This window comes from Pleurodeles waltl, chromosome 8 (genome assembly GCF_031143425.1).
Source record: "Pleurodeles waltl isolate 20211129_DDA chromosome 8, aPleWal1.hap1.20221129, whole genome shotgun sequence".
NCBI classification, from domain to species: domain Eukaryota; kingdom Metazoa; phylum Chordata; class Amphibia; order Caudata; family Salamandridae; genus Pleurodeles; species Pleurodeles waltl.
Window position 1 is genome coordinate 452850283 of NC_090447.1, and position 27540 is coordinate 452877822.

The window sequence follows — 27540 nt, forward strand, 5'->3', positions numbered from 1 at the left end:
TAGTCGCTGCACACATCAGAAGGCAGCAAATACATGTGTTCCCGTATCTAGACGACTGGCTAATCAAAACCAGTTCGCTCACACAATGCTCAAACCACACAAATCAAGTCATACAAACCCTCTACAAACTAGGGTTCACCGTCAACTTTGCAAAATCAAACATTCTGCCAAGCAAAGTACAGCAATATCTAGGAGCCATAATAGACACGACAAAAGGAGTAGCAACGCCAACTCCACAAAGGATCCACAATTTCAACAGAGTCATTCAACACATGTCTCCAAACCAAACAATACAAGCAAGAACAATACTACAGCTCCTAGGCATGATGTCCTCATGCATAGCCATTGTCCCAAACGCAAGACTGCACATGAGGCCCTTACAACAGTGCCTAGCCTCACAGTGGTCTCAAGCACAGGGTCACCTTCTAGATCTGGTGTTGCTAGACCGCCAAACTTACCTCTCGCTTCTATGGTGGAACAGTATAAATTTAAACATAGGGCGGCCTTTCCAAGACCCAGTGCCACAGTACGTAATAACAACAGATGCTTCCATGACAGGGTGGGGAGCACATCTCAATCAACACAACATAAGAGGACAATGGAACATACATCAAACAAAACTGCATATAAATCATCTAGAATTATTAGCAGTTTTTCAAGCACTAAAAGCTTTCCAACCAATCATAACCCACAAATACATCCTTGTCAAAACAGACAACATGACAACGATGTATTATCTAAACAAACAAGGAGGAACACATTCAACGCAGTTAAGCTTGTTAGCTCAAAAAATATGGAAGTGGGCAATCCACCATCAAATTGGTCTAATAGCACAGTTTATTCCGGGGATCCAGAATCAGCTGGCAGACAATCTCTCTCGAGATCACCAGCAAGTCCACGAATGGGAAATCCACCCACAGATTCTGAACACCTACTTCACACTCTGGGGAACACCACAAATAGACTTATTTGCAACAAAAGAGAACGCAAAATGCCAAAACTTCGCGTCCAGATACCCACACAAGCAATCCCAAGGCAATGCCCTATGGATGAACTGGTCAGGAATATTTGCTTACGCTTTTCCTCCTCTCCCTCCTTACCTAGTAAACAAATTGAGTCAAAACAAACTCAAACTCATTTTAATAGCACCAACGTGGGCAAGACAACCCTGGTACACAACACTGCTAGATCTGTCTGTAGTACCACACATCAAACTGCCCAACAAACCAGATCTGTTAACGCAACACAACCAACAGATCAGACACCCGGACCCAGCATCGCTGAATCTAGCAATCTGGCTCCTGAAATCCTAGAATTCGGACACTTACAACTTAGCCAAGAGTGTATGGAAGTCATAAAGCAGGCCAGAAGGCCATCCACTAGACACTGCTACGCAAGTAAGTGGAAAAGATTTGTTTGGTACTGCCATCATAATCAGATACAACCACTAGACGCAACTCCAAAACATATAGTAAATTACTTGCTCCATTTACAAAAAGCAAAGCTAGCCTTCTCTTCTATTAAAATACACCTTGCAGCAATATCTGCATACCTGCAAACTACCTATTCAACTTCCTTGTATAGGATACCAGTTATCAAAGCATTCATAGAAGGGCTTAGAAGAATTATACCACCAAGAACACCACCTGTTCCTTCATGGAACCTAAACGTGGTTCTAACAAGACTCATGGGCCCACCTTTCGAACCCATGCACTCTTGCGGAATACAATTCCTAACCTGGAAAGTTGCCTTTCTCATCGCCATTACATCTCTAAGAAGAGTAAGTGAAATTCAAGCGTTCACAACACAAGAGCCTTTTATACAAATACATAAAAATAAGGTCGTCCTACGACCTAATCCAAAATTTTTACCAAAAGTTATTTCACCATTCCATCTAAATCAAACGGTAGAACTACCAGTTTTTTTCCCACAGCCAGATTCTGTGGCTGAAAGAGCACTACATACATTAGATGTCAAAAGAGCATTAATGTACTACATTGACAGAACAAAGAACATCAGAAAAACTAAACAGCTATTTATTGCATTCCAAAAACCTCATGCAGGTAACCCAATATCAAAACAAGGTATAGCCAGATGGATAGTTAAATGCATCCAAATCTGCTACCTTAAAGCAAAAAGACAACTGCCCATTACTCCCAGGGCACATTCAACAAGAAAAAAAGGTGCTTCAATGGCCTTTTTAGGAAACATCCCAATGCAGGAAATATGTAAGGCAGCCACTTGGTCTACGCCTCACACATTCACCAAACACTACTGTATAGATGTGCTATCCGCACAACAAGCTACAGTAGGTCAAGCTGTATTAAGAACTCTATTTCAGACAACTTCTACTCCTACAGGCTAAACCACCGCTTATGGGGAACTAACTGCTTACTAGTCTATGCATACCATGTGTATCTACAGCGACAGATGCCATCGAACTGAAAATGTCACTTACCCAGTGTACATCTGTTCGTGGCATCAGTCGCTGAGATTCACATGGACCCACCCACCTCCCCGGAAGCCTGTAGCAGTTCAGAAGTTACCTTCAATTTTGTACATTTGTATATATATTACTTAATCCTTTAATAGGTACATACTTACATTTTTCATTGCGCGGGCACTATTACTATAGTACAACTCCTACCTCACCCTCTGCGGGGAAAACAATCGAAGATGGAGTCGACGCCCATGCGCAATGAGCACAGAAGGAGGAGTCACTCGGTCCCGTGACTCGAAAACACTTCTTCGAAGAAAAACAACTTGTAACACTCCGACCCAACACCAGATGACGAGCTCATGCATACCATGTGAATCTCAGCGACTGATGCCACGAACAGATGTACACTGGGTAAGTGACATTTTCATTATATTATGTTTCAACACCATATTACATTAACCAGAATAAATACTCTTGTAGTTTTGAAGTAAAATAGCAAGATACTTTAAATGTCTTTTTAAAGCAGTAACGCAAACCTATGTAGATAAGCTAACCATCTTGCTGGAGTGAATGGTAACACCCCTCTCCGAAGCAGTTTTTGTTTCTGACCTCCGAGAGCATGGGCTCTCACCCCCATGGGATCAGAAACCTGTTTTGGGGTGGCAGGCTGATTGAGCCCGGTCAGCCACACACTGTGACTAGTGGAATTAAGGGGGCTCCTCTAAGGTGCCCTCTGTGTGCATGTCTTAATAAATCTGAGGCTGGCATCAGCCTTGACTTACTAAGAGGAGGTGTTTGATACCACACACCTTAGGGTTCAGTGGAGCCATTATGTGACTGGGTCACTCATGTTGACGAGTATCCAGCTAATACCTCAAGATGGCTTCCCTGTTCTTTTACAGTGCTCAGCAATGGAGCTGGGCATCATAGGGGCATATCTGCTCGTGCTGATATGTCCACACATCAGATATAATGCACCCTGCCTTAGAGCTCCTAGGTCTCCTGTAGGGATGATCTACATTTATTTAGTTGCAGTGAACGAGACATGGCATACAGTGGTTTTGCCAATTGATGCTTTAATCTGGCTTGCACCAGGACACGCAAACTGCAAAGGCAGCTGTGAGTATCTTGTTTTAGGGTGGCCAGTAAGGGTGGCACAATACATGCTACAGCCCTTAGGGGCCCCCCACCTCTACCCATATCCTAGGTACCAGGGGTACCAATTACTAGGGACCTACATAGTTTGCCAGTTGTACATATTACCTGTTTTTAGGGAAAGGGCACTGGCACTGGGGACCTCTTTAGAGACCCAGTCCACCTCAGTTGAAAAACTTCAGTACCAGTAAGCAAAACGTAGGGTGTGAATATGTCAAAAAGGCCACTTTCCTACAGATTGAATCTGGCTGCCATAGTTGCTTATCTTCATAACAGACAGCATGGAAGGGCTTAAACAAGTGATTCCACAAATAACTCTCCCAGTGCCTTCTTAGAATCTTTATATTGTACTTGCAAGACTCATGGCTCCACCTTTTGAGCCTCTACACTCATGCCCGATTCAGTTCTTGTCATGGAAGGTGCCATTCTTAGTTGCTATTCCTTCACTTAGGTGTGCATGTGAGCTCTAGGCTTTAACCCTACAAGAACCTGTTTTTCCAAATGCATAATGATAAAGTAGTTCTCCACACCAACCCTAAATTCCTACCAAAGGTGGTATCTCAATTCCACCTCAACCAATCTATTGAATTGCCAGTCTTTTTCCCACAACCAGACTCTGTTGCTGAAAGAGCTCTTCATGCTCTAGATGTTAAGAGGGCACTTATGTTCTGCATTGATAGAACTAAAACCCGTAGAAAGACCAAACAACTTTTTGTTGCTTTTTCAGCACCACCTATATCTAAATCTGGCATAGCCAGATGGATTGTAAAGTATATCCAAACCTGCTATGCTAAGGCTAAAAGACCATTACCTGTTCATCTTAGAGCACACACCACTCGTAAAAACAAACAAAAAAAAAGAGCAACCATAGCCCATTGCCTTTTTAGTAAATATTCCTAAACATAACATATGTAAGGCAACTACATGTTTAACACCTTCACCAAGCATTATTGTGTGGATGTATTAACACACCAAAAAACTAATGTGAGACAGGCAGTGCTCCATACACCTTCCCAGAGCACTACAAATCCCACATGTTAGCTACTGCTTTTGGAGGGCACTGCTTTACAGTCTATGCAGAGCAGCATGTGTATCCACAGCCACTCATGCCAACAACTGAAAATGTTACTTACTGTATGAAAATGGCTCCCTGTTGCAGTTACCCCCCACTTTTTGCCTGATATTGATGCTGACTTGACTGAGAAGTGTGCTGGGACCCTGCTAAACAGGACCCAGCACCAGTGTTCTTTCACTAAAAATGTACCATTGTTTCCACTATTGGCACACCCCTGGCACACAGAAAAGTCCCTTGTAAAAGTTACCAGTTGTACCAAGGTCCCTGTGACCAGGGAAGGTCTCCAAGGGCTGCAGCATGTGTTGTGCCACCCTTAGGGACCCCTCACCTAACACATGTACACTGCCATTGCAGATTGTGTGTGTTGGTGGGGAGAAAAAGGCAAAGTCGACATGGCATCCCCCTCAGGGGGCCATGCACATAAAATACTGCCTGTGGCATAGGTAAGTCACCCCTCTAGCAGGTCTTACAACCCCAAGGCAGGGTACACTATACTACAGGTGAGGGCATAGCTGCATGAGCAATATTCCCCTACATTGTCTAAGTCCATTCTTAGACATTGTAAGTACAGTGTGGCCATATTAAGTATATGGTATGGGAGTTTGTCAAAATCGAACTCCACAGCTCCATAACGGCTACACTGAATACTGGGAAGTTTTTATATCAAACTTCTCAGAATAATAAATCCACACTGATGCCAGTATTGGATTTATTAAAAAATGCACACAAGGGCATCTTAGAGATGCCCCCTGTATTTTACCCAATCCTTCAGTGCAGGACTGACTGATCTGTGCCAGCCTGCTGCTGAGAGACGAGTTTCTGATCCCCTGGGGTGAGGGCCTTTGTGCCCTCTGAAGCCTGAAACAAAGCCTGCTCTGGGTGAAAGTGCTTCACACCTCCCCCTGCAGGAACTGTAACACCTAGCAGTGAGCTTCAAAGGCTCATGCTTTGTGTTACAATGCCCCAAGGCACTCCAGCTAGTGGAGATGCCCACCTCCTGGACACAGCCTCCACTTTTGGCAGCAAGTCCAGGGGAGATAATGAGAAAAACAAGGAGGAGTCACCCACCAGTCAGGACAGCCCCTAAGGTTCCCTGAGCTGAGGTGACCCCTGCCTTTAGAAATCCTCCATCTTGGTTTCAGAGGATTTCCCGCAATAGGATTAGGGATGTGACCCCCCCTCCCCTCAGGGAGGAGGCACAAAGAGGGTATAGCCACCCTCCAGGACAGTAGCCATTAGCTACTGCCCTCCCAGACCTAAAAACACACCTAAATTCAGTATTTAGGGGATCCCCAGAACCCAGGAAATGAGATTCCTGCAACCTGAAGAAACAAGGACTGCTGACCTACAAGCCTGCAGAGAAGGAGGAAGACAACTGCTTTGGCCCCAGCCCTACCAGCCTGTCTCCAACTTCGAAAACCTGCAACCAGCAACACATCCGACAGGGACCAGTGACCTCTGAAGCCTCAGAGGACTGCCCTCGACTAAAGGACCAAGAAACTCCTGTGAGCAGCGGCCCTGTTCAAAACCAGCTACTTCTTTGCAACAAAGAAGCAACTTCCGACTGCATGTTTCCCGCCGGAAGTGAGAGACTTCTTACTCTGCACCCGACGCCCCCAGCTCCCCAGCGACTGCGAGCCCGTGAGTAACCAGAGACGACCCCCCAGAGCCCCCACAGCGCCGCCTGCAGAGAGAATCCAGAGGCTCCCCCTGACCTCAACTTCCTGTAACAAAGGACCCGACGTCTGGAACCAGCACTGCACCCGCAGCCCCCAGGACCTGAATGAACCGAACCTCAGCGCAGGAGTGATCTCCAGGCGACCCTCTGCCAAGCCCAGGTGGTGGCTGTCCCGAGAAGCCCCCCCCCCCCCCCCCCTTATGCCTGTCTGCACTGCTAGTGACCCCCGGGTCCCGCCATTGTTTTCTACCTGAAACCCGACACTGCACCCAGCCGCCCCTGTGCCGCTGAGGGTGTGTTTTGTGTGCCTACTTGTGAACCCCCCCAGTAATCTACAAAAAAAAAACCCTGGTCTGCCTCCCGAAGACGCAGGTACTTAACTGCTGGCAGACTGGAACCGGAGCACCCCTGTTCTCCATAGGTGCCTATGTGTTTTGTACACCTCTTTGACCTCTGCACCTGACCGGCCCTGAGCTGCTGGTGTGGTAACTTTGGGGTTGCCTTGACCCCCCAACGGTGGACTGCCTATGCCCCAGAACTGAGACTTGTAAGTGTTTATTTACCTCCTAATCTAACCTTTACTTACCTCCCCCAGGAACTGTTGATTTTTTGCACTGTGTCCACTTTGAAAATAGCTTATTGCCATTTTTACAAAGACTGTATATGATATTGCTTTTATTCAAAGTTCCTAAAGTATCCAAGTGAAGTACCTTGCATTTAAAGTGTTTACTGCAAATCTTGAAGCTGTGGTTCTTAAAATAAACTAAGAAAATATATATTTCTGTATAAAAACCTATTGGCCGGGAGTAAGTCTTTGAGTGTGTGTTCCTCATTTATTACCTGTGTGTGTACAACAAATGCTTAACACTACCCTCTGATAAGCCTACTGCTCGACCACACTACCACAAAATAGAACATTAGAATTATCAAATGTTGCCACTATCCTACCTCTAAGGGAAACCCTTGGACTCTGTGCACGCTATTTCTTACCTTGAAATAGTATATACAGAGCCAACTTCCTACACTTACCCAATAAGCATATGTTACTTGCATTTAGTGCTGTAGATTCACATGCCCCCAAAACCACCCACCCCCAAACACCTGTGGCCAGTGCAATCCCTTTACCAATATAGGCATATACATTTGCATGGGTATCTGTCTATTCTCTTCGACTACACTCCATTCTCAGCTGCCTGCGAGAAAACACTCTAACGATGGAATTGATGCCAATGTGTAGGATGCTGGCACTCTAAATGGTGCACTAAAAAGAATTGTGTTGTGCAGAGTCCAGTGGATCCTCAATTGGTTTGCAGAGGCAGAAGTAGATGTGACTAATGCTCTATTTTGTTAGTGTGGAAGAGCAGTGGGGCTTATTAAAGGGTAGTGCTAAGCCTTTTTGTACTCACAGTAAATGAGAGACACACTCAAAGAATAAATCCTAGACCAATATATAAATATAAAACTTATTTTTATATATACATATACTTTGAATCCAAGAACTTTGTTATAAGGTAAGTACGTTTTTAAGCATACATTTTTTTCACCTGCAAAAATCAACACTTAGTACAATTTCAGAGTCTCTCAATCTTAGCCTGTGGAATGAAAACACATTCAACAAATAAGCACTTTACGATGACTCGGTGACCAATCTTGTAAACTTAAGGTGAGTACTGGACTGGGGTCAGGACAACACCAACAGGTCACTCCAGGCAACCCTGTGGCGGAGAGGTGCAGTATGTGTCGGGTGCCCAATGTATTTCAATGGGGATTGTCCTCCGTTGATTTAGGCTGCAGGCTCCGGCTTGGGGTTGGGGGTGTGGGCAATCGGGGACAGGCAACAGGTAAGTTTCAAACGAGGGGTGCTCAGGGATGTAGGTGCACCTTTGGTTCTCTTCTCTAAGGCCCAGGGGAGACTGATGCAGTGGTGTCCTTTGGCGTCTGGTTTCCTTGTCCTGGAGCACTCACGGATTGGGGAGAAGGGGGGGGGGGATAGGTCTCCTGTGGTCTGAGGCTGCAGGAATGGTCATGGAGTCCAGGAGGGGTGAAACGACAGTGACCTCGAGCTCAGGGAAGGTGGGGGACTTCGTTGACACCAGGGGTCTACTTATACTCGGGCCGGTGGCAACGGGTGCAGTGGTTGCTTTAGGTGTCTGGTTCTCTCACTGTAGTAGCTGCAGGAGGGGAGGCCTGCATGCAGAGGCTGCAGACGACTTCAGGGAGTCCAGGAGGGGTGAAACCACGATGGACTTGCACTCTGGACAGCTGGGGAAACTTGCTGGCACCAGAGGTCCACTCCAGCTTGGGTTGGTGACGACGGGTGCAGTGATGACTTTAGGCATCAGGTTTTTGTGGTTACGGATGCTGCAGAGTCCTTTTTTCTTTTTTTTTTTTTTTTTTGAGTTGGTTGGAGAGCTCAAGGGAGGCTTGAGTCCTTTTCAAAGGCAGGTAGTCCTCCCAGGTTTGTGGAGGTTCAGCTGCATGGCAAGGTGTCTTTTGGTGCAGAGCCCTTTGAGGAGTGTAGAGGCCAATGGGGATAGTACCAGGTGACCTGCTCCTTCCTCTCCTCTTCTAATGGTGCATCGCTTCTTTGTCCTTTTCTTCTTAGGTCGTCAGGATCTGAGTTTTCGTGTTGAGGTGTGCCACTCGAATACTCAATTTAAGGGCATTACAGAGAGTGCCAAGTGGTAGCCTGGGCTGACCACCTTTATGGTGACTACACCCTTTCTGTGACCACTTCTGCAGGAAAGTGGGCATAACCCTAAACCTAGTGGCCTAATTCCTTCGAAACAAAGATGGAGGAATTTAAAAAGTGTTGTCCACTTCAGCACGTCCACCTTAGGGGAGGGACTGGCAGGAAGTGGGCACACCTCCTAATCTGCCTAATTTTCCCACCTGTTCTGCCACCAAATGTGGTGGCAGGACCGCGAGTTGGTCATCTCCGCCATCTGGAGAGACCTAGGTTGCATCACAAAGGCAGCTTGGCCTATGAAGCTTCCAGACCTGGAATGTCCATCCTGCCTTGGTGCGGTGCTAAAACCCGCCCAGTGCACATTTTTATCTCTGCCCCTCGAGAGCGCTGGCTCTCACCTTGTGGGGCCAGAAATGTGTCTAAGGTGACTGAACTGGTCAGGACCAGTGAGTCAGCACACTAGTAGGTGGTAGGTTTTCAGGGGGCACCTCTAAGGTGCCCTCTGGGTGCATTTATTAATAAATCCCTCACTGAAATCAGCAAGGGTTTATTAATCTGAGACGTTTGATGTGTCATCCCTGGGTTCAGAGGAGCCATCATGTAGCTGGGAAACTCATAGTGACCAGTGTCCAGCACATGTATAAAAAAAATTGTATCGCTGGTCACTTACTATGTCTGAGAATCAACAAAGACATATCAGGGGCATATCTGTTCATGTTGATATGCCCTCACATGTAATATAATGCACCCTGCCTTAGGGCTGTAAGGCCTGCTAGAGGGGTGACTTACATATATTACGTGCAGTGTTAGGGGTCATGGCACACTGGCTGTGTGCCATGCTGTGTTTTCAATTTTGGGAGCACCCTGTCATACAGCCTGCAGTGGCAGTCTGCATAATGTTGGTGCTGGGTCCCTCATAGTGACACAAGTTGTGTTACAACTCTGAGGGGCCCTCTTCAGTAACCATGCCCTAGGTACCAGAGGTACCATTTACTAGGGCTTACAGGGGGCTGAGGGGCCTGGTCACTTGGGAATGAAGTGACCAGGTGTCTTGTTTTAGGGAAGGGACACCACAACTGGGGACCTGCTTAGCAGGAGCTTAGTGCATTTCAGCCAAAGATGCATCTAAAAACCAGACAAAAGTTTGGGGGTACTGCAACAAGAACCCAGGTCCCTACACCATGCGCATTGCCAGCAAGAGGAGGAGTCACTACACCTTGTGACTCAAAAGACTTCGAAGAATAACAACTTGCAACCTTCTAGACCCAACACTAGATGGCAAAGTATGCAGAGCATGTGAATCTACAGACTTCATGCCACAAATTGATGCTCCCTGGGTAAGTAACATTTTCCTTTTTTTAATTACCCTTTTGTTTCATAATAACTTTATGCAGACAAAAATACTAAAAGGAATTACAGATCTTTTTTAAGAGGGTGCAAAATGCATTGTTTACTCTTCACAAGAAAGGCTCTAAGTGCAAAAGGGTACTTCATACATACAGTAGGTTCCCATGAACACAGTAGATTCCCAATCTGATAGACTTCTAGTGGCAGATTCTTTATCTTTGAAATTCTCCCCAGGCGTCAGACTGGATCAGTAAGATTCTTTTGTAAGTATCTTTTGTGCAGTAGGTGTCGTTGGTCGGCAACTTGCAGCATTGTCCGTGTCGGAAGGTATGTCTGCTTCACCTATATAGGCACCACCTCGGCTCGTTGACGTCAGTTCTTTTCTTTGCGTGCCAGACATGCACATATCTGGAAAGGAGTATCCCTCTGTCACTTTGACATGATGTTTTTTCAACATTTTGTCGACTTGTTTTGAGGTTTTTCTACCTTGTGGTGTATATGTCCTTGAGGAAAACATGTTTCAAACCGTATGGCTCATCTCTCCTCGCCATATTGTGATGGACCCACATCTCGTGTGCCGGTGGTACCTGGAGCGTGACCACTATTCCAAGTTGTGCTCAAACTGCAGAGCCTGCACCGAACACTTTGAGGGAGTGGTTCCTGAAGCTGGTAGTGGTCTGACAGGAGACTCCGCGGAGGTCCCAATCCTGGTCGTGGGTAAGGCCTTGAAGCCAGTTGAAGGAAATGTCTTTAGATCATTCCAGGAGTCCCAAGTCCTCCACTCAAAGTCGTCAGGACATTTAGGTAAGAGGCACAAGAAACACAAGAACTCGAAGCGTGCCTCTCCTAGTCTGTCAGCTGACACAACAAAGGGAACATAGGCTCTGAAGAGCCATGCCTGGTAAGCCAATGCCAGGGCTGAGTATGCACCTCCCCACCTTTCTGGGAACCAGAGCATTCCTGCTCAAATTAAGATGTTTTTTTAGGACATGTGTGTCAATTTTGAGCGGGCACTCCTCCAGAGGGCCTTCAGGTCCTGCGGGGTTGGAGCAGGCCCAGTCTGGTTCTGTGGCTGCGGCCTGGCTCCAAGGAGCTACCATGGATCTGGACCAGTGCCAGTTGTGCCTCTGCGACCTTCCCTTACCCCGATGACCCGACGGTGCCAGCCCAATTATCACCCCAGAATCAGAGGCAGAACAGCGTCAACCAGTGCCAATTCTGATGCCAGCAGGACATACATACTGTAGGTTCCCATAAACACAGTAGATTCCCTGTTGGAATACAGATTCTCCATTGGAATTCCAATTCCTAGTTCGGTGCCTCAGCCCTATTCTGAAGGGCTAGGCCTTGGGAAGAATGGGAGAGGGAGGGGGTCACTGGACCCCTCAGGATACCAGTCAGAAGAGCAAGATATGGAATGGTATGAGCAACTGGGTGATGCCAGTGGTCTAGACACGTCCCCAGCTACCAGCATGCTTTCTCCCCCTACCATGCCTACAGAGGAGGGAGCTACTTTTCCTCTGGTGGTGAAGAGGGCGGCAGAGGTCTTGAATCTCGAGTTGCTGTCAGTGGCAGTCAAGACCAACATCTTAACAGAGGTGGTGCAATAGGGAGCTTTCTCCTTGGAACCCTTGCTCCCTTTCAATGAAGCCCTCACAATGTCCTTCTGGGCACTTGGCTCCAGCCCAGCTCAGGGGCTCCTGTGTATAGGATGAATACCCGCTGCTACCTTCCCACCCCAGGGTACCCAAGTTTCCTTAACCAAACCTTTCCCCGGAAAGCTTGGTGGTCCAAGCTTTCACTTCCTATGGCCCGTTACCTGCTGCACCCCTGGATAGGGAATCCAAGAGGCTGGATAGCTTTGGTAAGATGTTTTCTTCCACCAGCTTTGCACTGCTGTCAGTAAACACTGCATGAAATCAAAAAAGATTACACACGGTTCCACCTAATACTGAGGGTTTCTTTCAAGAAAATAGTTCAGCAAGTCAATGAAAAGCGAACTTTATCGAAGCAAGAGCCCTCACTCACCATCCAGTGACATGCTTCATCATAGGGCCAGCTCCTTGTCAGGCCGGCACTGCAATGCCTGACGGGCCCCGCAAGGGGGCTCTTTGCCGGAGATCTTTTAAGAATCGATTGTGGCCGGTCGAGAAAGAAGTGAAGTGAAGGATTGGTAAACAGGAAAAAATAAAAAATGTCTAGAGGTAAAAATTAATAATTTTAATACTCATGACTCTACCTCTGACAAGATTAAAATCAAATAAAGCTGGGAATTAGTGGAATAATGTCCATAATTCCCATGAAAGCTAGGTAGGTATAAACGTCAAAAGACGGAGCACACAGGGTCCCCTGTGTCACTCTATATAGTTGGTCAACATGTTTCTCGCTTATTCCCACGGAATCACCTTATGCGATTCGTCACGACCTAGTAACATACCTAATCCTTTAAATTGTGAAATTGTCACATATGAAAGTCAAAAAACCTAAAGAAATGTAGAAGGAAAGAAACCACAATTAGCATTGCATATGCTTAAACAGATAACAATACAAATGGTGTGCAACCCCAAATTGAAGTGCAAATTCACTCTAGTGCCAAGTGGTATATGAGTGATTAAGATAAATACAAGTGCACAAGCCAATTTAGGCAGAGAAACATTCAAATAGCTTACCCTCCAAAAATTAATGGTAGGGCCACGTCGGGGGAGGCCAGGCTAGAAAAATCAATTCTGATCTACATATACGCAGATAAGGGGACATAAAAAATACTTTCATTGAGAGAATCAGTAATTCATAAGATTGTTAGTGTAACATTTATAAAAATAATTAAAGTAATTTATCCGATTGAGAACCTATGATATCCCAGCAGGACATTAAGCCTGCAGAGGCAGGGAACTAACTTTGACATGGCCAGCAAAAATAAATTAAATGGCTTAAAATTAGTAGGTTAATGTTAGAGTAGGTATGGGCACAATCATTAATACATCTAGACTCTTAGCAAGGGGCAATGTGACCGCTGGACCCAGCACATGTATAAAAATAGAGATAGAAATACGCGTGTAAAAGTAAAAACGCGTGTCAATGTGCTGCCGAAATGAAGGAAGTGCGCGACTGCTACGTGTCGCTCCTTCAAGTGTCTACGAGCGCAGAATGAAGAAATCATTAAAGGTCAAAACGGAGGGGCGCGTGTGAATTAGGAACGCGTATCAATTTCGGCACAAATATGCCGAAATGAAGGAAGCGCGCGGCTGTGGCGCGTCGCTCCTAAATGTGTCAGCGTGCGCGGGCTGAGGAAAAGAAGATAACCTCAGAACCTGGTGTCACGGATATCTGTACTAATGTATAGGTTAACGGTTTAGGGAAAACCGGCAATAACGACTTGGTGCTGAAAAGGCCGAGATCGCGGTGATGCCGGTTACTAAGACACAAAACTAGCAATCTTCGAAGATGGCACTTACTTTCAATGTACACGGGCACTGCCGGTAAACCTGCGCCAGGTTCTGCACCCCGGAATCATGGAGTCTCTGTCACCACGGGGTTTAAGAACAGTAAGGGAGAGCAGGGAAAAGAGAAAAGGGACTAAACAAGGGCAGAAAGGTGGCAGCCATCTTAGCATGTAAATACATGAACTAGAAGGCTAAAGGTGTCGGCCATTATTGAAGTATGCCAATAATCAAGTGAACAAATCTAAGACCTATCATGAAAGTCAAAAAATAAAAAATTTAAAGATGTAAATATATATATATCTCTCTATATATATATATAGCGAACAATGTCGCAGTTAAGTGCAGGGAAGCAATATTCAGTATTATTGAAGGAACTCCTAAGTAATGGATCATGTCCTGAACAACTCGAGGTTTGGTCATTGTGATGAAAAGGAGTAAGGTGGTTAATGGATAAAGTTAGTCCATTGAATATCATCATTTAGACCAGCTATATGTGTCTTAAGTCTGAAGACCCACCGTTGTTCCTTTTCAAAGAGCTTCTTTGTGCTGTCAATGTTGTCTCTCATAGTTTCCAGAACAAACCATTTAATATCGTTAGGGGTGTGCTTTTTTTCGATAAAATGGTTGGTCAGTTTTGTGGATGATCTCTTACACCTAATGGTGCTCCGGTGTTCGTTAATACGAATTTTCACCATTCTAGTCGTCATGCCGATGTATTTCAGATTACACGGACAGGTAATCATATAAATACAGTTCTTAGTCCGACAGTTGGTATGGGATCTTAGTTGCCAAGTTTTTAGTTCCCCTATGTCCACTTCTTGAATGTTATAAGTCAGAGGGCACACATTACAAGAGCCGCAGGGATAATGTCCCTTTACTCTCAGCCATTGACTAGGGCCCAGGTGGTCAGGGGGCCGAACCACTGCGGGTCTTGTGTGTACCACCAAGTCCTTAATATTGGGAGTTCTTTTGAAGGCGAATAAGGGACGTTCTAGTGTAGCACCCGCACTGGTGAGAATGGGCCAAAGCCTACGGACAATACCCTTTATTTGGTTACTGAGGGGAGTGAATGTAGTAACACAGGTTAATCTAGTTTGTTGGGAACGTGTGTTATTAATCAATAATGTATCTCTGGGGATATTACCAGCCCTCTTTCTTGCTCGTCGAATATTCAGTGGGGGGTAGTTCCGGTCACTCAGTTTACGACATAGAGTATTGGCTTGTGTATGAAAGTCATTCTTATCAGAGCAATTACGTCGTATCCTCAAAAATTGGCCAAAGGGTAAATTATCTCGTAGGGCTTTTGGATGGTGGCTGTTGTAAAGTAAAAGACTATTGCGGTCCGTAGGCTTTTGGTATATAGATGAATTGAGGAGGCCATCCTTAAGTGTGATTCGTAAGTCCAAAAAGGAGACTTCCTTGTTGGAGACAGTAGAGCTAAAATGCAGATGGGTATCCAAGGTATTAACCCAATGGGTGAAGGTTATTGCGTGGTCCATCTCGCCCTTCCAAATTACCAAGATATCATCTATATATCGGCGCCACAGTTTAATGTTGGAAAAGAATGGTTGATCAGGAGTCAAGATGTGGCGTTGTTCAAAGGTAAACATGTAAAGGCAAGCCAAACTTGGCGCAAAAGTGCTACCCATCGATGTACCTTGTATCTGATGGAAGAGACTATTCTCAAATTGGAAGAAGTTCTCTTGAAGGGCCACACCAGCACATTGCATGATGAAGCTCACTGGAGTATTGTGAGTCCAATTGTCTGTCAGAAGCATTTCCTCTACAGCGGCAAGGGTAGCCTCTTGTGGAATGTTGGTGTAGAGAGCCTCTACATCTAGACATATCAGTATATCAGTGGTGCCTGCCTCATTTATGTCGTTCAATAGAACCAGAGTATCTTTTGTGTCCTTTAAAAAGGTGGATGTTCTCCGAACGATAGGTTGCAGGAAGAAGTCACAAAATTTGGACAGAGGCTCCAGTAACGAGCCAATGCCGGACACTATAGGACGTCCAGGAGGAGGGAGACCTTTATGGATTTTTGGAAGACAGTAGAAGTATGGAATTCTGGGACTCTTAGTATCAAGAAATTCCGCTTCTTGTTGAGTGATCCAACCGGATGCTTCTGCTTCCACAATCATGCCACGAATTTTACGTTGTAAACGTGAGGTAGGATCAGTGGAAATAGGATGATAGTAAGATGTATCACTAAGTAATCTTCTGCATTCCTGTTGGTAGTAGGTAGTGTCCATAACCACAATGGCACCACCTTTATCTGCTGGTTTCAGCACGATATCTGGATTGGAAGACAGAGAGTTAATAGCCACCCGTTCTGATTTAGAGATGTTCTGAAAAACTTTAGGGGAGTTAAGCTGTTGAATTTCATGACAAACCGCCTTTTCGAAGGTAAGTACTTCCAGTGGGACCGAGGTGGTGGGGGGCATGAAAGTGGATGGATTCCTTAAATTGGTGTCGCCCCTTGTCTCCACACTTGGACGGTCTTTAAAGAAAAAATGCAGTCTGACTTTACGGAACAAGGCTGCCATCTCACAATGTAGTCTGAATTGATCCTCCCTTGGAGTGGGAACGAAGTCTAAACCTTTCTCCGGGACTGCCAGTTCCGATGAGGTCAGGACGGAACTTGAAAGGTTGACCACTAGGGTCTCTTTTGGCTTGTCGCACTGCGGCTTCTGTTTAAGCATATGCAATGCTAATTGTGGTTTCTTTCCTTCTACATTTCTTTAGGTTTTTTGACTTTCATATGTGACAATTTCACAATTTAAAGGATTAGGTATGTTACTAGGTCCTGACGAATCGCATAAGGTAATTCCTTGGTAATAAGCGAGAAACATGTTGACCAACTATATAGAGTGACACAGGGGACCAATAATAAAGAGAGGAAAGATTTATTTCAGTGAGCGATGTTGTATACTCCAAGCGGTCACAAGGAACTTGCTAACCGCGAGGATTACAGATTTGAAAGTATCACTCTTTAGAATCCTAATAGGTATAGAGCACTGACTCAAGCCCAAATCTCGACAGGTTTCACTAATCCATTTTGACCTTGGGGTAGTATAGGCAGGGCAAAAACACATAAAATGTTCAATGGTTTCAGTGCAACCAGAACAAGCTGGGCAGAGATCAGTAGATAAGTTGGTTCCCCAGCTTTTGGTTAAAGATAACAGCGGGAGGCTTCCAAAGCGCAAACGTGCATAGAGGCCCTTCCCCAGTAAATCAGGAATCAAATTGAGATATTCATACTGGGGATACCACTTGAAATCAGTGAATGAATTGGTCAGCCGACCATAAGATATACAACGGACCAGGTTACTTTTTACATGGGACCAGTATACTGTCTTCAAGAGGATCTTGTCAGATCTCCCCAGATTGTGTGGCTCCTCCCAAAACCTTCGTAGTCCCAGGGCGCGGAACCAATTTGATACGTGCTTAACCCATAATATGGTGACCGCTTCCGGCCTCCTTAGTATATCGAGTACTGAATCTCTATATACAATAAATTCCGGGACAGTCCAAATCCTTACCCAGAATAGCAAAGGTCTTAAAGCTATCAAATCAGCTATACGGTTGAAACCTAGGTCCAGAAACATAGGAATCAAGGGAGTACTACGGGGGCACACAAGTAGAGCCCTGGTAAAGTTGTTTTCTCCTACTACTAGTCTTTTTCTCTCAAAAAATGCCCATAGTTCAGCACCATAGGCGGTAGCACCCTGCTCCTTTGCCAGGTAGATTTTAATGGCTGGAGATACAGCTTTAGATAAAGAATTCCTGTAAAAGCGCAGGATAGCAGCCGCTCTGTGCTGGAGAACCCCCGTACTTTTACCGATTTTTTTTTTTTTTTTTTTTTTTTTTTTTTTCCCCCCTCCCAATGCAGATTATTTGATAACCTGACACCCAAATAGTCTATGGTCTTAACTCTACTTAGTAGGGCCCCATCCAAATTGATGGTGCATCTCCAACAAGAGCCGGAGGTGAACACCATCAATTTTGTTTTATTGGCATTCAGTTCCAAACCATGATCGTCACAGAAGGACTCGAATCTATCTACAAGGATTTGGAGGCCCATAGGGGTCTTGGAGATAAGAAGAGAATTGTCAGCAAACAATAGTATTGGGATCTTCTGCTCGTTCAAAGTGGGGGCGTCATTATAACATGAGGACAAGATTTGTACCACTTTGTTAATAAATAAAGTGAATAGTATAGGAGCCAAGACGCAACCCTGGCGAACTCCCGTCCGTATGGGGATTTTATCTGTCAGTTCTCCTTGATCGCTCCACTTCACTTGTGCATACGTGTTAACATGTAGCCGCTGTAAGAGAAAGACTATATTGGTGGGAACGCCCATCTGAAGTAATGCTTCCCAAAGCTTTTCTCTGGAAACCAGATCGAAAGCAGATCTAAGGTTCACAGAACGACATATAGGGATTGTTTAGCGAGAACCACATATTTCCATTACAGGAGAGTCAGTCTAAAAACCTGATCAATTGTGCTAGTTTTGGGACGAAAGCCCACTTGCAGCGTGGAAAGGGCCTGATGGTCTTAAACCCAACTAGTTAGCCTCTCTAGCAGTTGTTTAGCAAAACATTTCTGCAGATTGTCAATCAAACTAATGGGTCTGTAGTTAGCAGGGGAATTTGCATTGCCCTTTTTGAAGATGGGAATTATTTCAGCTCCCTTCCAGGTACTAGGGATTGCACCACCGGCGGCGATTCTATGTGAAATCAAATTGATGTACCAGGACCAAATAGTTATTTCTGATTTGTATAAGTCACCTGGTATCTTATTGGGTGCTTTCCCTGATTTTAAGGAATTGATTGTGGTTTTGGTTTCCTCTATGGAAAAGACGAGTGGTTCAGAACAGTCACCCAGGCCAACCAGCCTTGGGGTAATTGAATCATATGCTAAGAAATGACCAGCTTGAGGGATTATGAGGGGCAGCGTAAAGTTGGGTGAAATGGGACACCCAATCACCAAATGGTCTACCCAAATCTCATGTTGAATATGGTTCCTATGCACCTCCTGCCCCCTCCTTCCCCTCTGGACAGAAATTCCCAAAACATCATATTATTGTTATTTTCCGTTCAAAAAATCAAACCCTGTCATATTGAGTCTTCCCATAGCTTTTTTTGCTGGCGTTTGAGCCTTCTTGTATAATCGCCAGCTGGTTGGATCTCTGCTAGGGAGCCAGTCTTAATAGCATCTTTTAGTGCAGATTTGGTCCTGCTGCAGTCCTCATTAAACCATCCTCTGTCATCATTGGGAAGATCGTCGCAAAATTTAGAACTAGTCTTTTTATAGAAGAACCTCTGCAATCCCTTCAACATCTCTTGATGGATATTCAAAGTAGGGATGTAATCAACTTCATAATCCTCATAGATTGCCAGCTCATCTATAAACAGTTTATAAATCCCAATTATCGAATACGAACTAGACAGAACCTTGGGCCAGGAGACCCTAGTGTAATTATTATTCAGCAATGGGGAGGGAACCACTGTAGGTTGTACATTCAGAGTTCTCCTAAAAGCATCCCAATCCATGGTTAGTAGCAAGGGGTTGTGGTCACTTTCACATCGAAAATCTACCTTCATATCCTTTAGTAGAGGCCACAATCTGACATCTAGTATAAAATTATCTGTTACACTTGAGGACATCCCTCGTTTAAAGGTAGATGCCATGTTTGAATCTGAGGGTGTACGTCCGTTGCAAGTCCTGAGTCTATACTTTAAACATAGCGTAGCTAGCTGGAGAGCTAGGCAGAATAGAGTGCATTGGTGATTGTTCGTTAACTGTGGGATTCCACACATTTCATCTTCCTCATCTGTTAGACCATTAACCATATGGGAGGGTTCGAAAGTACAGTTTAAATCTCTTGCTATTATTAGATAGAACGGAGGATGTAAAGAATCAAGAAGTTCTGTCAACTGTATCAAAGTTTGGGACTCAGAACCCCTTGAAACAGATCTAGCGTATACATTAATTAAAATAATTTTAAATTCCCGATGAAAAGTGAATTGAACTCCCATTAAATCCACTGAATCTGTTTTTAGCAATGAGTGTTCACATTGCAAATTCTTATTAATGAGCATTAGCAATCCCCCTTTAGCACGGCCTTGGCCCTTCTCTGGTAGCTAAGCGGGAATATTATAAGAAAAAAACCTGTCAATATAAATTTGCCAATCAGCCCAGGTCTCTTGGAACAAACAAATGTGAAAATTATTAATAAAAGTAGCCCACTCCAAATCCCCCAGCTTCTTGCCAAGACCGGCTACATTCCATGTTAGAATTAGAAGCTCGGGGATGCTATATCTTTACTATAAGCGGAGCTGAGTCCCTCTTCCGTAGATTTATTACCAGTAGTAGCACCAGACCACACTTCCTGATTGCTATTTAGTCAATCAAAAGCATCCAGGGAGTGAAAAGAGTTATGATCCACAGAGGGTTCACATCCTAGGGCCAGGGCTAACTCACTAATGTACCTCTCTGTACAAATGCAGGGCGGTTTTAAGGAGAGGTTAATACCAACCCTTCTCCTGGCCCGCAAATCTCATGTTCGAATTACAAATTCCATAAGTTGGTCCACCATAGTTTGTTTAATAAAGCAAACAGAGATATAATCAAGATTTAGCGTTGGTTGACTGTGTCTTCCTACCTCAAGGATATCAGAGCGGATAACCGAAGGGCAATCGCATCTAAAGCGTAGCCAATGGATGACCTTATTGGTCAAAGACTCACGATCCTCGAGGGAACCAGGTGGTAATTTGGGGACATTATTCATGTAGACTGTACGGTCTCTACTTGTTTGGCCCAAGTGTTGTATCTGTCGTGCCTGCTGTGGAATGCCAGTTAGGGGCATACCTATTCTGGTGGGGATCCCTTGAGGACCAGCCGCTCCACCTGAACCTCGGGGTGCGGCAGTCCCCCCAGGTGCACCCTCCACCGGACTCGGCTGTGTCGCAGTGTAAGCACCCCTAATATTAGAAGCTCCAGTGTGCTTCTGCCGTGACCTTACAAATTCTGGCTGGTTGCTCTCAGCATAGGACAAGAAAGGATCAACTAGAAGGGGATTCATAGCTGCCTTGGGGGGAGGAATAACAAGTTGTGATCATAGCTTGGGCACAGTTATCCCCCCACGCCTTCCCACCTTCTTTTTTGTTGTCTGGCAGCTACAACCATGCTTTAGCACCAGATTCTCTCTCAACAGCCCCATTAAAGATACAACCAAGGTCTTAACTTCGTCCACCTTTTGTAAAACAAGGGCTAAATTAACGTTCTCAAGAGGGATTTGCACGCCATCAGAAGCATGGGCATTATTTCGCTGGATGTTATTCTCGGTGGCATCTCCAAGCAGGACATGTGTTGCAAAGGCAGGCGAATCTCCCTTTTCCTCCAATGGCCCAAATCAATTTGTACACGGAATATTAGAAATCACCACAATCTCTGGGCTTAATGGGGGGGATTAGCCGTGATACCCATAAAAAGAGAATCCGACTGGCCGAGTGGAACGTCAAGAGTGCTGCAGGGAATTGCTGTTGTCGTATGCATAGTTTTACCCTTGGGGGCAAAAGAAGCCTCGCTTTGGGAAGTCAAAAGTGAGGAATGTGTTGTTGGTGTCTTCCTCTTCCTGGAGAAAATTTCTGGAATTCTCCCTGCCAATGGAATTCTGCTCTTTTTTTATAGGTAAGTGGGAATTGCTTTCCAGGATTGCATCATTCTCCTTGAATAGCAAGTCGATTTCGTCCAAGGGATTAATTTCTTTAATAATTGCGGGACTCGCTTGGTTTTTGGAACGTTTTTTTCAATTTCTTAGTGCCATTCTGGGGGGCTAGGACATCCACAGCTTTGCGTTTTACAAATTGCTAGGTGCTAACAATATACAGGTAACAGAATTCAAAAGTAATAGGATTTGCCCAGTACTCTTGTTTTTTATAAAAAGGAAGTAATGTGACTTGTCCTGCCTCTGTCGCTTGGTGAAAGACCTGACACCACCCCGGACTGATCTAACGGCTTAATTGTTTGTATAACGTGTTCAGCACAAGCGCAAAATATCGCTTTAGCAATCACAAGCACAGGAAGGGCCCAATATCGTACCTTAGAGCCCAGAGGGGGGCCCAGCCCAGCCTCAGCCAGTCTCGGACGAGCCCGGGCGCGGCCCGCGAAACGGTAATGCGCGGCGCGCTTTATAGCGCCCGCGTTGTTGTAGTAATAGCCCCCAGATGAGGGGCGGCACCAATGAAGCCTGGGACTTGGAGTCCCACCAGGCAAGCAAGAAGAAACGGCGTCAGTGGTAGCAATGTGCGGCACACTTTATAGCGCCTGCGTTGTTGTTGTTGTAATAGCCCCCAGGTGAGGGGCGGCACCAGTGGAGCCTGGGACTGAGAGTCCCACCAGGCAAGCAGGAAGAAACTGCGTCTGTGGCAGCAATGCGCAGCGCTCTTTATAGCGCCCGCGTTGTTGTAGTAATAGCCCCCAGGTGAGGGGCGGCACCAGTGGAGACTGGGAGTCCCACCAGGAAGAAACGGCGTCTGTGGCAGCAATGCGCAGTGCACTTTATAGCGCCCACGTTGTTGTTGTAATAGCCCCCAAGTGAGGGGCGGTACCTGGGACTGGGAGTCCCACCAGGCAAGCAGGAAGAAACGGCATCTGTGGTAGCAATGCGCCACGCGCTTTATACCGACCGCGTTGTTGTAGTAATAGCCCCCAGGTGAGGGGCGGCACCAGTGAAGCCTGGGACTTGGAGTCCCACCAGGAAAGCAGGAACAAACGTCTCATTTATTGCCCCTGTGAGTATAGCAAATGCTTAGCACTACCCTCCGATAAGCCTAACCTTTTGCCAACACTAACACAAATAGAGCATTAGTCATATCTACTTTTGCCTTTGCAATACCAGTTGGGGATCCACTGGACTCTCTGCTCAGTGTACTGCATTTTAATGCCCTATATAAAGAGCCAGCTTCCTACAGCAAAGGTGGTGGCTGTGGTTACAGCTCATCTGCGCAGATCAGGTGTAATTTTTCCCCTATCTCGATGCCTGGCTGCTGAAGGCGGCTCGCCCCAGGCTGTCGTCGCCCACCTCCATACTACGGCAGACCTCCTGCGTTTGCTGGGGTTCACTATAAATGTGCCGAAGTCACACCTGACTCCTCCTCAGACTCTCCCTTTCATCAGAGCTGTTCTGGGCACAGTGCAGTTTTGGACTTATCCTCCTGAATGGTGAGCCCAGGATATATAGGTTACGATAGCCATGTTTCAGCCGCTATCCTGCATTTAGGTGTGACTGATTCTGAGACTGCTGGGCCTCATAGTCTCCTGCATCCTGCTAATGACACATGCCAGATGGCAAATACAGGCTCTGCAATGGGACCTAAAGTTCCAGTGGGCGCAGCATTAGTGAAATCTCTCTGACAAGCTCCAGATCTCGCAGGGTAACTGCAAGGGACCTGTAGTGCTGGCTAAAATATTGCGATTGGGTCAGAGGCAGACCCCTTTCCCTTCCCCCAACTAGATCTGACAGTTGTGACAGAGGAGTCACTCCTGGGAGGAGGTGGCCAACTGGCAGAAGTGGAGATCAGAGGACTCTGGTCTCTGGCGGAATCCAGACTCCACACAAAAGTGCTAGAGCTCTGTGTGATCCAACTGGCATTGAAAGCCTTTCTACCCTCCATCAAGGAAGGCTAGTGCAGGTGTTCATGGACAACACCACTGCCTTGTGGTACTGCAACAAACAGGGCTGGATGGAGTTGGGTACCCTCTGTCTGGAGGCTCTGCACCGTTGGGCATGGCTGGAACTGCAGGGCATATCCCTGGTGGGTCAACATCTGACAGGCTCCCTGAATGCCAGAGCGGACAAACTCAGCTGTCGATGCCTAAAGGATCACAAGTGGCATCTCCAACCGGATGTGGTGCAAGTTCTCTTTCAGCAGTGGCGACAGCCTTGGTTAGATCAATTAGCCTCCATAGAGAATGGACAATGTCCTCTGTTTTGCACGCTGGAGTTACCAAGGGGACTCGCCGGAGATGCTTTTTGTCTAGAGTGGAACCCAGGCGTCCTGTATGCCTTTCCACCCTTGCCACTCCATCCCAGAGTTGTTAAGAAGATCACAAACAACCAGACCCAAGTCATCCTTGTGGCTCCACACTGCGTATAGAGAGTCTGGTATCCCGAGCAACTGAACATGACTGTCAATCCTCTGATCTTCTGTCGCAGCAGTAGGGGAGGGTCCTCCACCCAAACCTGTCATCTGTTTGCCTTTTGCGTGAGATTGAGCTTAGGCTTACCTTCTTGGTGTGCTCCTTTTGAGCCTCTCTACAACATTCAAACGGCCTTCTTTGTGGCCATTACATCTGCCCAGAGAGTGAGCGAGCTGCAGGCTTTATCTTCCAAGCCTCCATTCTTGTCAGTTTACCCAGAAAAACTGGTTCTTTTTACTAGGGCCTCTTTCCTGCTGAAAGTAGTAACACCATTTCATGTGGGACAACCTGACACCTTGCCCACTTTTTACGCTCCTTCACATCTCTCTAAGGAAAATGAGCACTTCAGCCTGGATGCCTGGAGAGTATTGTTGTTCTACCCTGATCGAGTTCCGGGTGAATGGCCAACTCTTTGTGGAGTATGTTGGAGTGAATAAAAAGGTCGAGCAGTGCAGAAACAGATCATCTCTCGATGGGTTGTGCACTGCATCAAAATCTCCTACACACTGGCAAAAAAACAACCTCCTGAAGGCTTGCGGGCTCATTCCACCAGAGCCAAAGTTGCGACCACTGCTTTAGCATGTGGAGTCCTAGCCCTGGATATTTGCCAATCAGCAACTTGGGCTTCTCTCTACACGTTTGAAAAGTACTACAGCCTGGACTGTCATTTCCTTAGCGATGGGCATTTCGCCCCTTCGGTCCCGCAGGACTTCCTAGTATAAGTTTTTCTGCAGACCCACCACCGGGGATGATATTTCTTGGGTATCTATTCAAAGGTATGAAATCTACAGCTAGAAGTCTCTATCAGATAAACATGTCACTTACCCTCAGTAACCCATTTTCTGGTAGAGACGATATCTAGCCACATATTGCTTACTGACTCAGCCATCCTCCCTGCTCTGCAGACATATTCCTAGGGTCAGGGATCGTCTAATTCAGGACCCTAGTCTGTACACACCAGTGTCTGTGCTCTTCATAGCTCTATGTTTTTGGCGTGGAAAGTTGTGAAAAGTAACTGACAGCACACTGAGGTGGCATCTAGATAGGTGAAGCAGACGTCACTTTCGACACAGCCTCCACCTATCTGTGCTCAGGGGTGCTCAAGAAAAAACTTTCTAATCCAGTCTAATGCCTGGGGAGAAATTCAGAGGTAAGGGATCTGCAGCTAGATGTTGTCTTCACCAGATAATGAGTTACCAAAGGTAAGGGACTTGTTCTATAACCTAAACCTGCTGTGTAACTGGAACAAATAAAAAAAATATATAAATCTCATCTGGACAGCCCAACAACCAGTTACTTAGGGATAGAACTTTGTCTGATCGGGCCTTTGACACACTGTCTTCAAGCATATTTTATCAAAAGTGTGTCAGTTATGGTGGGCACAAGACTTTTATTAGTCACCTCCAAGAAATGCACATGCGAACCACCTCGACTTGGACAAGACAGTGATAAGATTTTTAAAAGTGGATTGCAGCTTTCAAAAAGCAGAGGGAAAAGAAAGTGATCAGATAGAGGGAATTTAAGCTCGCAGGTCATCTGGTGCAGCGTCTCTTGTATTTAACAGTTTCTCTTCATCCACCTCTGTGCTGGATGGTACTAGGAGTTAACTCCATAGCAGTCCATTACTGCAAGCGTGCCCAGGTAGATTACATAATGTCTGTAAAATTGCAGATGTTCCCTTTAATAATCCATGCCCCACCCAGGTACTTGCTTCCAGCCATTGTGGCAAGGTATTCCATGTTTGCTTGGAGTAAAACGTAGGGTGTTTTTTCTAGACCCGATTGCTGTTTTTCATTAAAACCTTTGCCTGTGTTATTTTCTTTGTGAATTTCAAGAACAGACACAGGAACAAGATGTCTAAAGTCTTTATAAATTGACCTCGGGCTGTGTTTATTTTTGACAGTTTTTGTGCATCAGAGTGAAGAGACTGCCTTCATCAGGCAAACGTTCTTCTTTGTTTTTCTTACTCTTGCATCTATTTTATGCTTTCAATCCAGAAGATTGCACGTCCTATTTATATAATGGCAGAGTGCCTGAGAGAATTACGAGTATGAAGAGCAACTTTTTTCATGAGTTAGGACTACATGATGTTTTGATATACCTTGGTAAATTAAACGTCTTTCAGGATTTTAAACAAATATTGAAACAGTATACTTTAACGTTTCAGTTTAACATATTTAAGGTAAATAATGCAAGCAAAAAAATGCAAATGTCAATCTTTAAATCTAATTTAACATGCGGCTCGCAAAGCTCATTTTGCCCCTTCCGTAAATATTATGTAGTACTGCCAATACACGTACTATATTCTTACTCATATTTTGAATAGTAAATTAAATGTATTCCCAATTCAGTGCGTTATTTGTTTTTATTTACAGATTAATCGACAGTCTATCGATGCGCTGAAGAACTGGTTCAGAGATGAAATGCAGAAAACAGATTGGCAACTGATTGTAGAGCTAAAGAAAGTTTTTGAAATAATCTGATTTTTAAGTAGCTGCTACAGGATGGTGCAATCTCTATTGCGGTTTAAAAAAACGAAATACGGGACAGAAATGTGAGGAAAGACTGAACACATGGTTGGAAAGATAAACGTGTTGTTTAAAATGTTTTCCATGAGAAACCAAGCAATTTACACTGGTTTGACAGTGGTCAATTTTTCATGTCCCCATAGTTCCAATGTGCCTGTTCACTTACTCTGCCCTTTATATTTACCCACTTGATCGTATCCTCCTCTTCAACTGGCTGCTGTTTTAGAAATTTGTCCCCAGATTTTATTACAGATTGAAAGATATTTAATCTTTTTTTTACTGATCCAATCAGTACTGCAGTATTTGATTATCTAAGCTTCTGCAGAGTATAATTCTTGGGACATTTTTTGATGTAAGAAATACTTAATTATTTATGCATACCTCTCTCCCAGTTTCCTTGATAAATTTAAAACCCTCTGCTTTGTGCCTAAAGGATTTTTTTTTAAACTAGAAAAATTAGGTGATAGGATATTTCTGTATTCGCTTTGTGTAAAACAATGATGTAAAACGTATTTGGCAACCTTGTATTGCTTGTACAGTTCATGGAGTCCAGCTTGTAATCATCACAATGCAGAGCCAGAATTAAAAGAAATGGACAGTAGTCATATTTGTCTCGTTTCCTCCTCAGAGATCCATCATTTTATTTCTTAAAACAGTTTCATTTGACCAGAAATGTTTTTATTTTTTAAAACAAGACAGAAAAAAGGTATGTATACAAGGTACAACTTGCAGGCATCACAGGGCATAAAAATGTCGGAGGGGATGTTCGACCCCAACCCCATAAGTAGATTGACAGTGGTGTAACAGGCAGGCACACCGAATCAAAGACATCATACAGAAGTCTGAAAATGGGAACACTAAGGACCCCAAATATTTCTTTCTTTGGGCATTCTCTAGTATAATAAATTGTTTCCTCAGGGGCTGAGCACCTATCCATTCCCCTTAACCATGCAGGTTTTGGTAAGTCCTTTGTCGGATC

The 27540-nt window shown here is 45.1% G+C and overlaps 1 protein-coding gene across 1 annotated transcript in view; it reads left to right on the top strand.

The window, feature by feature from the left end:
* The window catches only part of EIF5B (eukaryotic translation initiation factor 5B), a 675161-nt gene extending 647999 nt beyond the window's left edge, over positions 1–27162 (top strand). Inside the window, exon 24 of the mRNA XM_069204389.1 lies at positions 26409–27162. Within this exon, the coding sequence (XP_069060490.1) occupies positions 26409–26516 (108 nt within the window). The 3' untranslated portion in view covers positions 26517–27162. The remainder of the gene's footprint in view (positions 1–26408) is intronic.
* Positions 27163–27540: the final 378 nt, after the last annotated feature.